We start from the raw sequence: 15,413 nt of genomic DNA, 5'->3' as shown, positions 1-15,413 counted from the left end.
ACTTTGCAGAGACGGTTTCTCGACCGTTTGGCTTCAGCGATGAGTTTTCCGTCGCGATCTCTCAAAGTGAGATAGTCATCCTTCATCCGTATATCACATCCACACTCCGTAGCCTGCCCAAGACTTATTATATTACTCTTTAAGTCTGGTATATAGTAGACATCAGCTAATATCTTCTTGCTCCCATCTCTTGTGTAGAACAATATTGGTCCTTTACCCTTGATGTCAATACGAGAATCGTCTCCGAATCTGACCTTGCCAGTGATGGTCTCGTCTACGCTCTTAAAATACCTCCTATCACCGGTCATGTGATTGCTCGCCCCATTGTCTAGATACCATACCTTATCATTGTCTTTACTTGTCTCAAATATCAGTGGATTAACGTTCTTTTCATTAAAGTACACTACCTCATGAACCATCAGTTCCTCTGCTTCCGTAGTATCATTGTCTTTTGTTTCAGTCGCCTCTTGTAGCTTTAAGAGACGATCAGGACACACTGAAGCAAAGTGCCCCATCTTATCACAACGGAAACACATAATCTTGGACATGTCAAAGTTGTCTTGGTAACGATCTTGGTATCTGTCATTATATCTTCCTCTGCCTCTTCCTCTATTGTAAGACCGGTTTCCTCGACCACGACCTCTGAAGTTACTATTATGATCACGGTTGTTGGTGTTTGAGGTAGAGTGTGTGTGTTGAGATTGAGGTTGAGTTTCGTTGCTTGCATACATGAGCTTGCTTTGAGTTTCTTCTTCTTCTTCTTCGTCTTTAACTCTCTCCTCATAGGCTTTAAATCTTCCAACAATATTCTCAAACTTTGCGGTCTTGAGATCGACAAACTGCTCAACTGTTGCAACGAGTTGAATGTACTTCTTGCGTGGGAGGCAAGACATAAATTTCTTTATAAGCTTTTGTTCCTCAGTAGGTTCTCCTAAAGCGGTTGCTTTTGATGACAATTCGGTCAACTTCCCAGCAATATCATCAATGGTGTCTTTGTCTATCATCTTCAATCTTTCAAGATCAGATGCTAGTGTTTGCAATCTTGCTTCTCGGACTAGATCAGCTCCTAAGTATCGTTCTTTGATCGCGTCCCAAACCCCCTTTGCCGTCTCCAAGTTTCCCAATTGTAATATGAGCGTCTCGGGTAGTGCCTGAAATATTAAGGCTGTGGCTAGGTCATTCTTTTCACTATCATCTGATTCATTCTCCACCAGATCCCAAACTTTGTTTATCTTCAATACTAATCTAATCCTTATCGTCCACACTGCATAGTTTGTTTCGGTAAGGACCGGACAACTTATCTTAGAAGATCCTCCTCCTTCCTTTGTCTTTGACACAACAATGTCTCCCTTGTTTGTTGTATCGTTAGTTCATCCCTAGAAGCTCTGATACCAAATATAGTTTCACAAACTGATTGTAGAATAGGTTTAATAAGAACTTGCTCTCTTATTAATCTCTTGAGAAAATCACTCAAAACTCAAGAACCCAATACAATCACCACCAATTCTCTCAAAGTTGCAACATGCCTGCAACTTCTTATATAGGGTTATAATTTCCTTTTCCTAATAGACTTAACATTATTAAGATATTTCCTAATCTTTATAAATAATCAAAACAAGATGAGATTAAGATTGCTTGCTTACTCTTCAAGTTACTTCAAGTTTACTTCCAACATTAAATACCTACTCAAAGCCTGTGGCCACTGTCTTCGACCTGTGATGCTAATTGTATGCATTTCGTTATGCATAGGAAACCTACTTTCGATTAATCAAATTCAGTAGATGGGCCTAGTTATGACATTTCAAACCGTGGCATTTGCATTTAGATACTGGTTCCATGCCTTTACTCTTTAGGTAATGCGTACACCTTTGTTAAATATGATGAATATTAAATGGAAGTGATGACAAACATAATCAGAATCCTTAACTTATTTATCAGACAAGTGGAAAAGGTTACTTGAACTATATCGATTTGCATAGAAATGTAGAGCTAGACCCTAACAGGTCACTGAGCAATCTAGTTCCTTGAAAACAGCCAAGCGGTGCCACCAGATTATTCGGTGGTTGTAGTGTGATGTCCATCTTAGGACTATGCCTACCGGCAGACCCATTTACTAGTATACGGTGTTATATGACCCCATAAAAATTCAAAATAATCTAAATTATGTAAACTTAGAGAGAATATATGAAATTGTTCTGTGTATTACTTAATGATCAGGTCACGTACATATATACTTGTTACAAAAGATACGCTCAACAATATGATCTCACGATAACTACAATCTACTTAGTCCTTATCACAATCTTTAGGACTTATCACCAACCAGCTCCATACTTATCGCTTGCCTACACGGTTCGGTTAGCCTCAACCAAACCAAACCACCTTAACCATTCTCAACACTCCCTCTCAAGTTGGAGCTTGCAAGTTACGAACGCCCAACTTGCTGAGAAGAAATTGAAACTGTGCGCTTCCCAACGCCTTGGTCATCAGGTCAGCTAGCTGCTCAGTCGTTCTGACATGTCTTGTAACGATGAGCCGATCCTCCACTGCATCTCGAACGCTATGGCAGTCAGCTTCGATGTGTTTCGTCCTTTCGTGAAACACCGGGTTCGCAGCAATGTGCAGAGCTGACTTGCTATCGCAAAACAGGTCCATGGGCGTCTTGCGTGTAACTCCCAAGTCTCCCAGTAGGCGCTTCAACCACTTCAACTCTCTCAATGCTGCAGCCATTGCCCTGTACTCTGCCTCCGCCGATGAATGTGACACTGTTTCTTGTTTTTTCGTTTTCCACGAGACAGGTGAATCTCCCAACAAGACGATGTACGAGGACAAAGACCGACAGCTAAGTGGACATGATGCCCAGTCCGCATCACAAAATGCTCGTATGTGCAAATCACTAACTGCCTTCAGCATGATCCCCTGACCTGGAGACCCCTTGAGATACTTCAGCACGCGTACTACCGCATCCCAGTGTGCTTCCCGCGGCTTGTGCATCACCTGAGACAGCACATGAACTGCATAGCTTAACTCGGGACGTGTGATGGTGAGGTAAACCAGATGACCAACATAGCGTCTGAATCTTGCAGGGTTCTTGTGGAATGGTCCGTTATCAGAGAGTAGTTTGTGATTTTGTTCCATAGGTGTCAACACCGGCTTGCATCCCAAGAGTCCCGCTTCGGAGACGATGTCTATTGCGTACTTTCTCTGTGAGAGGAACATCCCTTCTGGTCCCCTAGCTATCTCGATCCCCAGAAAGTATTTGAGTTTCCCAAGGTCCTTCATCTTGAAGCATTTGCTCAAATGAACCTTAAACTTCTTCACCATATCGAGGTCGCTGCCTACAATGACGAGATCGTCCACGTAGATGAGAACACGCAGGCTTTTTCCATTTTTTATGTAAGTGAACAGCGAGTAGTCGTTGTAAGACTGCTTGAAACCGGCTCGCTTGAGTGCTGTTGTTAGTTTTGCGAACCAGCACCTTGGCACCTGCTTCAGTCCATAGAGGGACTTTCTCAACCTGCACACCTTGTTCGGATCACTTGCACTAAAGCCGGGAGGCATCTTCATGTACACTTCTTCCTTCAAGTCTCCATGCAGGAAAGCATTATGCACGTCCATTTGATGTACTTCCCAGTTCATAGCCACTGCTACTTCCAGAAGAGTCCTCACGGTTGTTAGCTTCGCCACTGGCGCAAATGTTTCCTCGTAGTCTTCTCCATCCACTTGTTTGTTACCACATACGACGAGTCTTGATTTGCCTCGTTCGATCGTGCCGTCTGCGTTGAATTTGTATTTGTACAGCCATCTACATCCCAACGCCTTCTTCCCTGGTGGTAGGTCAGTTACATCCCACGTTCTCTGTTCTTCCAAGGCACCAATTTCTCTCTAAGTTTACATGGTACCAGAAGACAAGACTTTGTGGCATCGCAGATTGGAACATCCCTCATTTGGTGTTTTGGCTTTTTTACCGTTTGTGTCTGGTGTTCTAGAAAAATCTGATAAATTTGGTGGTTGTGAAATTTGTTTTAAACCTAAACAAACTCGAGGAGTGTTCTCCGAAAGTATTAAGAAAGCTTCAGTTCCTTTTGAATTAATTCATGTCGACTTGTGGGGGCCATATTGAACAAAATCATCATGTGGTGCTGTCTACTTCCTCACCATAGTCGACGACTACTCGAGGGCTGTCTGGATACATCTCCTTCTCGAGAAATCTGAGGTAAAGACTGTGTTGCCAAACTTCTATCGATTAGCACATAGACAGTTCGGTAAGCATGTCCAAACGGTCAGAAGCGACAACGGCACGGAGTTCACTTGTCTCTCAAGGTACTTCGCTGAGAATGGTATCTTGCATCAGAAATCTTGCGTCGCAACCCCCCAGCAGAACGGCAGAGTGGAGAGGAAGCACAGTCACATACTTAATGTCGCCAGATCTATCATGTTCCAAGCCAATCTTCCAGTCAAGTTTTGGGGCGAGAGTGTACTAGCGGCTGCGCACGTCATCAACAGAACTCCATCAAGCTTGCTGAAAGGAAAAACGCCTTATGAAAGCTTGTACGGCAAGGCTCTGTCGTACGCAGATATGAAGACGTTCAGGTGTCTGTGCTTTGCACACAACATGCAGCGCGACAAAGACAAGTTCAAAGCGCGAAGTAGGAGGTGTCTGTTTGTTGGGTACCCATTTGGGAAGAGAGGATGGAAACTGTAAACTTAGAGAGAATATATGAAACTGTTCTGTGTATTACTTAATGATCAGGTCACCTACATATATACTTGTTACACAAGATACGCTCAACAATATGATCTCACGAAAACTACAATCTACTTAGTCCTTATCACAATCTTTAGGATTTATCACCAACCAGCTCCATACTTATGCCTACACGGTTCGGTTAGCCTCAACCAAACCAAACCACCTTAACCACTCTCAACAAATTACATCCTAAAAAGAAGAAAAATACTAATATATTGATAAATTTTGGCTATTGAACCCACAAAACCCAATATAGATACCCTATACTGACTCTTTTGGTAATTTTTTGAAACCAGTTAAAATTTATGCTGGATCCGCACTATGTGTCTTGCCTCACTCTCGGGAAATGGGTTTCAAATCATTGAGGTTGCATCTGTACGAACCATGAGCAATATCAGAGTAGTCATTCACATGCCAGTAAGCATGAATTGAAACCACACTGGGAGATGTTCCACACAAAACAACTTTCTGTTCGACGATAAGATCCAAAACTATGGAACCGCTCACTCGGTTATGACGCCAAAAAGCTTTGAGGAGGTTAACAAAAGATTTGATATCGCATTACACACTTACAGCAAAATGTTCTGCTCTACAAATTAAGTTTTCAATTCCGTAAGCAGGTTTAGCAGAGAATATGAACTTACTCTTACACTATCCACTAAAAAATTAGATTCCACGAGAGGAAGAGAGACTCAGGTGATGATTGTTTCATTAGTTTCTAGTTTTAGTTTTTGGTTTTCAGATTTTAGTTTTAGATTTTTAGATTTTGGTTTTTGGCTTTCAGCTTTTGGTTTTTGGTTTTTAGTTTTGGGTTTCCAGATTTTGATTTTAGTTTTTGGTTTTTGGTTTTGCTGTATTTTTTTTAATGTTTTAAAAAATAAATTAATATATTACTTTAAAATAATACAAAAAATAGCAATCAATATTTTGATTTACAATTAAAATTTATCAAAATATTGTGCTTATATTTAAAATAAAATACAATAACATATTTTAGTTATTATATTAAAAATTATATTATAGAAAATAATAATATATATATAATTACACAAAAATAAAAGTATTTAAAAGTTTGAAACTACTTAGAAATTTTTCTTATATAATTTTTTTTATTTTTTTTTTAAACTTGAATAGCAATAATTTTTCTCATATATATATATATTATAAATTATACAAAAATAAAAATACTCAAAATTTTGAAACTAATTATTAAAAGATGAATGGCTATTTTTATTTTTCAAGATTAATACAATATATTATATGAATAAAACATATTATGTTTTCTAGTTTTCTAATTTTTAGTTATTTTTAATGTAACTAATAATTAATACAAATATTCAATTATTTTATTTATAGAAATTAATAACTAATTTTAAAATTAATTAATATTATTTATAAAATATATATGTTTATTTTAGATATATGAAACACAAATAAATTATTTCACATTATTATTTAAATGATATCTAAAGTACAAAAAAATGTATGATAAGTTTATCTTTATGAAAATATTATTTATTAATTAAAATGTAGTAGTTTCTTTAAAAAAAATCAAAATTCGTTTTTATTTCATAAAAGCTAACAAAAGTTGGTTTTTGGTTTTTCTTCATAAATTGGTTAAACTTTTCAAAATCTAGTTTCACTAAATTTTAGGGAATCTATTTGTTAGAAAGCGTGATTGGCAATTAAAATGGTTTTTACAAAAACAAAAACTAAAAGCTAAAACTTGATTGGAGGAAAAATAGTTTTTGAATTTTGAAAAAACAAAAACCAAAAACTAGTCTAAAAACTACAAACAATCAACCTCTCAGTAGTCGATTCAAAAATAGATTAGTTGTGATAAATAATAGCCTAAACGTTAATCCATATTCTCTCCCAGATCAGTTCAAACAGCTTCAAAGTTATGCAACCTTACCAAATTATATCTCATCAGATATATTCCACATGTAAAGCCAAAAGCCAAAAATCACAAAATTATGGTTTTTCTAAAACTTGTCTCAAACCTGAACAAGAATAATTCACATGATCATCTTTTATGTTGTTAATTCTTCAGCTGTCAATAAAAAACAAAGCTTTTGTATATCGATCTAATTCCCAGCACAAACAAACTCTCCGATTATATTATTGAATCCAACAACAATATATAGAACGGCCATTACATACTGAAAACAATCTCCAAGCTTTCGCATTGAAAACAATCTCTAATTGCTATAGAATATAAAACAAAACACATTCGTATCATCTGCTATTGTTGAGAATGGAACCCAAAGTACCCAAAACACCAAAAGCAAGCAAAGGGCTAACATCAAGCGTATCAAACACAGGAGGGATTATGTTCCTGAAGAGATTGAGATAAGGATCGCAAAGATCTCTAATGGCGGAAAGAGGCTGACGATCCCAAGGAATGTGATAAGCAGGTGCTTATCCGTAACAAGAAAAGGAGAGAGATATAGAAGAAAGGGGGAAAAGATAAGATTTAACTTTAGTGATCAATTATGATGAGATCAAATGTTTACAACTCAAGGTATTAAATAGATAATGTAAGAAATAAAGAAACTCAGCTTGTCCTCAAGCTGATAATGTGGAAACTGCTCTTTCAAACGGTCCCATAGCTCCCACGAGTTCTCAAATTCTGGCAGTCCCGACCATTTCACTAACACTTCCGTCTTCTTGTCTATTGCTGACCTTCTGATGCTTATCAACTCTTCTGGTTCTGCAGTCCATTCAAACGAAGATGATAATATCAAAGGCAACTCCTGGACCGGCGTGCTAGGTTCCACCGCAAGCTTTAACTGGGACACATGGAACACCGGATGTATCAAGCTGTGAGACGGCAATGCCAGCTTATAAGCTACCTTCCCAATGCGCTTCTCCACTCGGTAAGGCCCAAAGAAACGTGGAGCCAGCTTCTCTGCTCGACGATAAGCTACCGACGTCTGCCTGTAAGGACGAAGCTTAAGATACACCCACGTACCCACTTGAAATTCCACGTCCCTACGCTTCTTGTTGGCTGAAGCTTGCATCCTAGCTTGAGCCACTGCCAAATTCTCTCTCAATTCCTGCAACAGCGCGTCACGACCCTTAACCATCTCCTCTACTTCCGCATTTGCTGTAGGAATGTCTCCAAATCTGAGCAACTTTGGTGGGTCGCGACCATACAAAGCCTTGAATGGAGTAGTGTTCGTGGCAGAATGATGTGATGTGTTGTACCAGTACTCTGCCCACGGAAGCCACTGATTCCACGAAGTTGGCTTGCGCCCCGCGAAGCAACGTAAGTAAGCTTCTAAGCAACGATTGACGACCTCTGTCTGTCCATCAGATTGCGGATGATACGCTGTGCTCTTATGCAACGCTGTGCCTTGACTTTTGAAGAGGGCCGACCAGAACTGGCTCAGAAAAACCTTATCTCGATCTGAAACCATCGTTTCTGGAAACCCATGAAGTTTGATGACCTCTCAAATGAAGACCTCAGCGACAGACTTTGCAGTAAACGGATGTCTCAAAGGAATGAAGTGAGCATACTTTGATAACCGGTCTACTACCACCAATATCACATCAAACCCTTTCGAAAATGGCAATCCTTCCACGAAATCCAAGCTGATATCAGTCCAAACCTGTTGAGGTATGGGCAATGGAGATAGCAAGCCAGCAGGAGAGAGGGTGGAGTACTTATTCTGCTGACAAACCTCGCATCCCTTGATGAACTCAGTGATGTCAGACCTCATTCCTTTCCAAAGAACCTCTCTCGCCATCCTCTTAAATGTCTTTAACACCCCTTCGTGACCACCCACACTACTGTTATGAAACTGCTTCATCAAGGTAGGAATGAACGGTGATTTAGCAGGAATCACCAGTCGATTATCCTTCAGAAGTAACCCATCCTTCACACTGTATCCCTCAGTACCCTCAGCTCCTTCACGCACAAACTTAATTATTTGCTGCAATACCTCATCCTGTGCCACCTGCACTGCCAACTCCTCCTTATCAATCGTCAGCGGCGCAGTAAGCTGAAACTCCATTATCTCTTCTTTTCCTGGTAGGCGTGACAACGCATCAGCTACACTGTTCTCCCTTCCCGGTCTGTACTCGATAGTATAGTTCAACCCCAACAACTTTGATGCCCATTTTTGTTGCTCCACTGATACTGCCCTCTGCTCCAACAAGTGTTTTAAACTCTTTTGATCTGTGCGGATGGTAAACTTGTGACCCGTCAGATAGTGACGCCACTTGGTTACCGCAAACACGATTGCTAGTAACTCCCTCTCATATACAGACTTGACTCTACCCTTGCTGGAGAACCCTTTGCTAATGAAGGCAATAGGTCTGTTCCCTTGAGATAGCACGGCTCCAATTCCTACTCCAGAGGCGTCAGTCTCCACGACAAAGGGCTTAGAGAAATCCGGCAAAGCAAGAACTGGTAGCTGAGTCATGGCTGTCTTCAACATAGAAAATGCTTGTGTAGCTCCTTCAGACCATTTAAACCCTTTTTTTTTTAACATCTCCGTCAACGGCCGAGCTATCTTCCCATACGCCTCCACGAACCTCCGGTAATAACCTGTAAGGCCCAAGAAGCCTCTCAAAGATGTTACGTTCTTGGGCAAAGGCCACTGCTTCACCGCCGCTATCTTCTCCGGGGCTGCAGCTACTCCTTTACCAGAGATTATGTGGCCTAAGTACGCGATCTTAGACTGTCCAAAAGCGCACTTCTTTTCATTTGCATAGAACTGATGATCCTTCAGCAACTGCAACACTACGCGTAGATGCTCTCGATGCTCAGCCTCATTTCTGTTGTAGACTAATATATCATCGAAGAACACCAGTACAAACTTCCTCAAGTACGGTTTGAAGATGTCATTCATGACTGGCTGAAAATTGGCTGGAGCGTTGGTGAGGCCAAAAGGCATCACCAAGAATTCGTAGTGGCCTTCATGGGTTTTGAATGCCGTCTTCCCAATATCACCCGCTCGAACTCTGATCTGATGATATCCAGACTTGAGATCGAGCTTCGAGAAAACAGTAGCTCCTGCCAACTCATCTAACAACTCCTCAATCACCGGTATGGGATATCGATCTGGTATTGTGCTCTTGTTCACCGCTCGATAATCTACACAAAATCTCATACCTCCATCCTTTTTCTTCACAAGCAATACCGGACTGGAGAAAGGGCTTATACTGGGGCGTATTATGCCAGCTTGTATCATCTCCTTCACGAGCTTCTCTATCTCGTTCTTCTGCACATGAGAGTATCGATACGGCCTCACATTTATTGGAGACGTTCCTTCTTGCAGAGTGATCGCGTGCTCTCTAGTGCGTTTTGGAGGCAACCCCGCAGGCATCTGAAAGACTCCAGCAAACTTCTTCAACAAGGCAGTGACTGCATAACTGGGTTTCTCTTCGATCTCCTTATTCTCATTCTCAAACAGCGCCTGTAGCTCCAGAAGGTACACTACATCTTCCTTATCACACAGCTTCTCCATAGCATTAAGTGATACTTGCGCCGTCAACAACTCCGGATCACTACAGATAGAAACCCACTTTTCTCCCAACTGGAACCTCAAGATATGTAAGCCCCAATTAATACGTGTCTCTCCAAGCTTTGCTAACCATGAATAGCCTAACACGAGATCAATGGTTCCCAACTCGAACTTCAAGAACTCCTCTTTGATCTTAATCCCTTGTATCTCAACCTCCACTTCTTCGCACTTCCCAGACCCGTTAATGACTTCACCATTTCCCACAGCTACGCCAAACCCCACAGTCTCCACCACTGGTAATCTCATTTCTTCCACCAATCTGGTTGCTATGAAGTTGCAAGTAGCTCCGGAATCGATTAGGACAACTACTTCTCTGTTTTCCAATAATCCCTTCATCTTCATAGTCTTCTTCGAATTGATTCCCACCATCGAATTTAGTGACAGAACATGTAACTCCTGCTCAGGCGTTCTGTCTAACTCCTCAGACTTCTCATCTTCACTCAACTCTTCTTCATCCTTCTCCTCACTCTCCTCTAGCTCCATTTTCTTATAGCGTTGAAAAGCCTTGCAACGGTGGCCCGCAAAGAACCTCTCTCCATAGTGCCTACACGGATTCTGCACCGACTTTCTCTGATCACTACTCTTCTGATCTCGTGGTGAATCTACTGACTTTCTCGCTGTCGTATTCTCCATCTGCCTCGACACATTGGAGTGGTAACTCCTTTTGTTTGAGTTGAGTGCAGGTGCGGAACTGGTTCTCTGAAAGGACCGGTTCAGATACGCACTACGATCATTCTCATGCTCTTCAATTATTTGCGCCATCTCCACAATCTCATCCATTCCCGTGGGTCTGAGTCTCACCACATGCTCCCTCAAACTCCTCTTCATGCCGTGTAAGAATATCTCTTCCAACACGTCATTAGGAACATGAGGCACCTCCGCAGAAAGCTCTTCGAAATGCTCCCTATATTCCGCCACGGTTCCCGTCTGTCTAAGCCGTAACATCTGACTCAAGACAGTTCCTCCTCGAGTGTGTTTAAACCTTCTCTGTATCTTACTCTGAAAATCCCTCCAGTCTAACGGCTCCTCTCGATCCTGAATCATTCGTAACCAGGTAACGGAACTTCCAACCAAACAATCCATCGCGAGTGATAGCTTCTCCTCTTCCTCCGTCTGGTTTACCGAAAAACATTTTTCTACTCGAAAAATCCAGTCATCCGGGTTCTTACCCTCGAAATCTGGAAGATCCATCTTCTTAGGTGGTGATTCAGTTTTCTGGTGTGCTGAATACCCCGACGAACCTCCTCTGTACGTCGGCGTGTTCATCTCTGACGATCTGAGGGGAATCGCCTTCTCCGGAAGCTGCAGTATCGCCTTCTCAGATCGGATCTGGGAGATCTTAGCTGGAGGGTTCACTACTTCCACGGTCACCCGCGGTCGATCTTCTGTCTCCATCGGTTTCGGGTTAGGGTTCTTGGAGTTCATGAACATCTCCACGAGTTGAGCGTGTCGCTCCTCCGCGTGTCGATTATTCTCCAAGCTCTTCGCCGTCGCTTCAACGATGGATCGTTCCGTCTTCGCCGTAGCTTCGCGCAGCTCATCGATCGCCGTCGTAAAACCAACGATCTGACCTTCTAAAGCGGAGATCCGATCAGAATGGGAATCTTGCTTAGGAGGCATGACCAGGCTCTGATACCAATGATAAGCAGGTGCTTATCCGTAACAAGAAAAGGGGAGAGATATAGAAGAAAGGGGGATGAAAACAACAATCTCCAAATATCCAAAACCTCATAAGATCCATCCACTGGCCAGCTATCATCTGCTATTGTTGAGAATGGAACCCAAAGTACCCAAAACAGCAAAAGCAAGCAAAGGGCTAACATCAAGCGTATCAAATACAGGAGGGATTATGTTCCTGAAGAGATTGAGATAAGGATCACAAAGATCTCTAATGGCGGACAGAGGCTGACGATCCCAAGGAATGTTGGGGAACCAACTGAGCAAAACTCTGACCATCAATAAACCACTGTAAATATCAAGCCACTTGGATAAACCCGCGGCAACAACTGTCAACGGCGTGTTGAGATAACGAGCGGGACGGTCGCGAATCGACCCGAAGAACAACGGACCGGAGATTCGGAGGGATGCTTGGAACTGTGGGGATAAGGTTACAACCGCGGGGGAGAGTTTGTGAATCAGGGATTTGGTTACGATTCCGGCTAGAATCGCGAGGGTTGTGATTGATTTGGTTGAGTCAGAGAAGGGGAACGGAGGAGATGGTGCAGTGGAGAGTGTTGGATATGAGGATGTGACGGTGGAGACCATGGTTTTAGGGTTTTTGTGGGAGAGATTGGAGGTGGATTTATGGGGAAGATAGAGGCGGAGAGAGGGATTATGGCGTTGGTGGATTGGAAAGAAACTAGGGTTGATGTGGATTGAAGAGCGAAGAGAGAGGATGCTGGTGGTGGAAGACAACACCATTCTTGTTGTTGGGAGCTGGAGTGTGTGTGTCTACTAATTGTTTTGCCGCCACTGTTATAATTTTTTTTTTTTTTTACTCAACAACTACTTCTCATTAGCCAATTCAATGTTCTACAACTGACTTATCAACCTCCATACAAGCAAACAACCAACTAGGCACAATATAATACAGCTTAGGGACAAAGGACGTAAATGTAGCAGTCTCCTTCGCTATTCTATCTGCAACTTTGTTACCACTTCTTGGGTAGTAAACCACCTCCGCCTCATTCATTCCTGCAACGGATGCACCTATCTCTTGAATGAACGGTCTCACTCTCGGCCAGGTTGCTTCCTCTCCACTCAACATCTTCGAGAGAACCTGAGAATCAGTTTCAAAGGTGACATTCCGATAGCCAAATCCAGTCAGAACCTGAGCGGCCCAACGCAGAGCTTCCGCCTCTACTTCTAGTTCAGACCCCATTCCAGTGATTCTCTTAGCCCCCACCCACATCAGATTCCCCATACTATCTCTCAGTACCCAACCAACTACTCCCTCCCCAGTCTCTTGCTTCCATGAGCCGTCAGTATTACACTTGAGCCTTGTAGCCTGAGGTGGAGTCCATCTCTTGGTTGGTGCTTCCAAAGTGGGCGTTTTGGCCTCCACTGGTTTAACCTCTTCTCTGCTCCTCCACGCTGTCGCGTCCTCACGTGCTTTCACCACAGTAGCAGACGCTGTATACTCTCGACTCCTAAAGAGGAACTCATTCCGGTTTTTCCACAATCTCCATAGCAGCCAGGGGATGAGGTCCTCCTCTATCTCCTCCTTTGGGTACTCTTTTTTCAGATTTAAGACCCAATAAAGGTTAGAGAAGAAGGAGTCAGACCATCTTCCTGCTGGTGGGATGTGTACATTTGCCATAGCCCAAACTAGACGTGCATACAGACACAAAAAGAGTAGGTGGTTCACTGTTTCCGCTTCCTCTCCACACCTACTACATCTCTTGTCTTTCGTTATATGGCGATGTACCATATTATCAGCAACTGGTAACGCGTTACTGAGACACCTCCACAGGAAATGACGAATTTTGGGGCTTGTTTCGATACTCCATACTTGTTGGTAAATGCCATCCAGACTGGGTTGTAGCACTATAGAGTCCTTCTCCTTGGCATCCAGCACATTAACCTGAACCCAATAAGCTGATTTCACCGTGTAGTGACCTGACTTGGTATACTCCCAAGAATAAGTATCGGTGCCACTTCTTCCTGCTGGGTGAATTTTCTTGATCTGTTCTCGAGTCTCTGGTGCAAACATCTTATCCAACAGGACATGATTCCAATCTCGACCACTATTACACCTTAGGTCGCTTACCATTAGTTCCTCCGAGACTCGCAGTCTATCATCTTCACTGCACATACGCATAGATAGGGCCGGTGAGGCTGGTTTGCTCCCAAGCCACCTGTCCTGCCAAACCTTGGTATCTCTCCCGTTACCTATCATCATTCTTGCTCCTTGTTTAACCAGACCTTGTGCTGCGTGTATACTCCTCCAAGCATAAGAGGGTCTAGAACCGAGTGGGGCGCTCAGGGGATCAGAATTTTTGAAGTATCTACTTCTAAAGATTCTTGACACCAGAGAGTTCTTGTTGGTTAACAACCTCCATAACTGCTTCCCGAGAAGGGCTATATTAAAAGCCTCCAAGTCTTTAAATCCCAAACCGCCACCACTCTTTGGTTTACATAGACTCTCCCAACTTTTCCAATGCATACCTCTCGATTCATGACTATTCCTCCACCAGAAGTCCGATAGAATGGACATTATCTGCTGGCATATTGATTTAGGAAGCAGGAAACAAGCCATAGTGTATGTAGGGAGAGCCATCACAACTGCTTTAAGGAGGACTTCTTTACCGGCTGGAGAAAGGAACTTTGTTTGCCAACCATGAACCTTCTTATTCAAATTCTCCTTCAAGTAGCTAAGTATGGATACTTTAGAGCCTCCAAATGATTCCGGCAAGCCCAGATAAAGCCCGCTCCCTCCTGTTTTCTCAATACCAAGCCGCCTTTTGATCTCCTCCCTTTTACTTGCTGGTATGTTTTTTCCAAAGCTCACACTCGATTTGTCGTAGTTGATCCTTTGCCCTGACGCCAAGCTATACTGATGGAGGATATTCACTACCGTATTCAGCTCATTTTCATCTGATTTGTCGTATCTGGCTCGTTCATTTTTTTAAAGCCACGATATCCTTGTTATAACCTCTATTTCAGCCTCAGCCTTCAATTGATCCTTTAGCACTCATACTTCCCGCCACCAAGAAAGAGCTGCTCCGTCGGAAGAGAAACCCACCAGCTCAACCGTCCGATTCAGGAAACAAATCTCCATCCCTTGCCTCGACAGATGAGGAAGCTGACCCCGAGGATGAGGCATCAGCCTCTTCCCACGCTTCATAGAGAGGTACTCCACGACTTTCCCATTGTATATACCAGTTTTTCTTTGCATTTATCTCTCTTTTCGATATCTCCTTCAACTTCCTAACACGGAGACTGTGTAAACTAAGTTTGGGGGAGGTATCAAGTATTTGATCATGTTTTCTTTGATGATTTGAGTCTCATGCATTGCATTTTACATAAACATGTGCATAGAAAAAACCAAAAAAATTGAAAAAAAAACACAAAAAGAAATATGTAGTTGCATCACTTGCACTTTTAGGATTGAGTCTAGAGCATATAGG

The 15,413-nt window shown here is 42.4% G+C and overlaps 1 protein-coding gene across 1 annotated transcript; it reads right to left on the bottom strand.

Moving 5' to 3' along the window:
- Positions 1-6,851: 6,851 nt before the first annotated feature.
- On the bottom strand, positions 6,852-12,717 carry LOC106310525 (ylmG homolog protein 1-2, chloroplastic-like). The gene is made up of 2 exons (XM_013747758.1): positions 12,208-12,717; positions 6,852-7,156 (listed from the first exon to the last, which is right to left on the bottom strand). The coding sequence occupies exons 1-2, from the start codon at positions 12,703-12,705 to the stop codon at positions 6,989-6,991; spliced, it is 666 nt and encodes a 221-aa protein (XP_013603212.1). The 5' UTR covers positions 12,706-12,717; the 3' UTR covers positions 6,852-6,988.
- Positions 12,718-15,413: the final 2,696 nt, after the last annotated feature.

The sequence above is a fragment of the Brassica oleracea genome, chromosome C8, assembly GCF_000695525.1.
Source record: "Brassica oleracea var. oleracea cultivar TO1000 chromosome C8, BOL, whole genome shotgun sequence".
Lineage (NCBI taxonomy): Eukaryota > Viridiplantae > Streptophyta > Magnoliopsida > Brassicales > Brassicaceae > Brassica > Brassica oleracea.
Note: the sequence above shows the minus strand (reverse complement) of the source record. Positions and strands in the feature narration are given on the sequence as shown.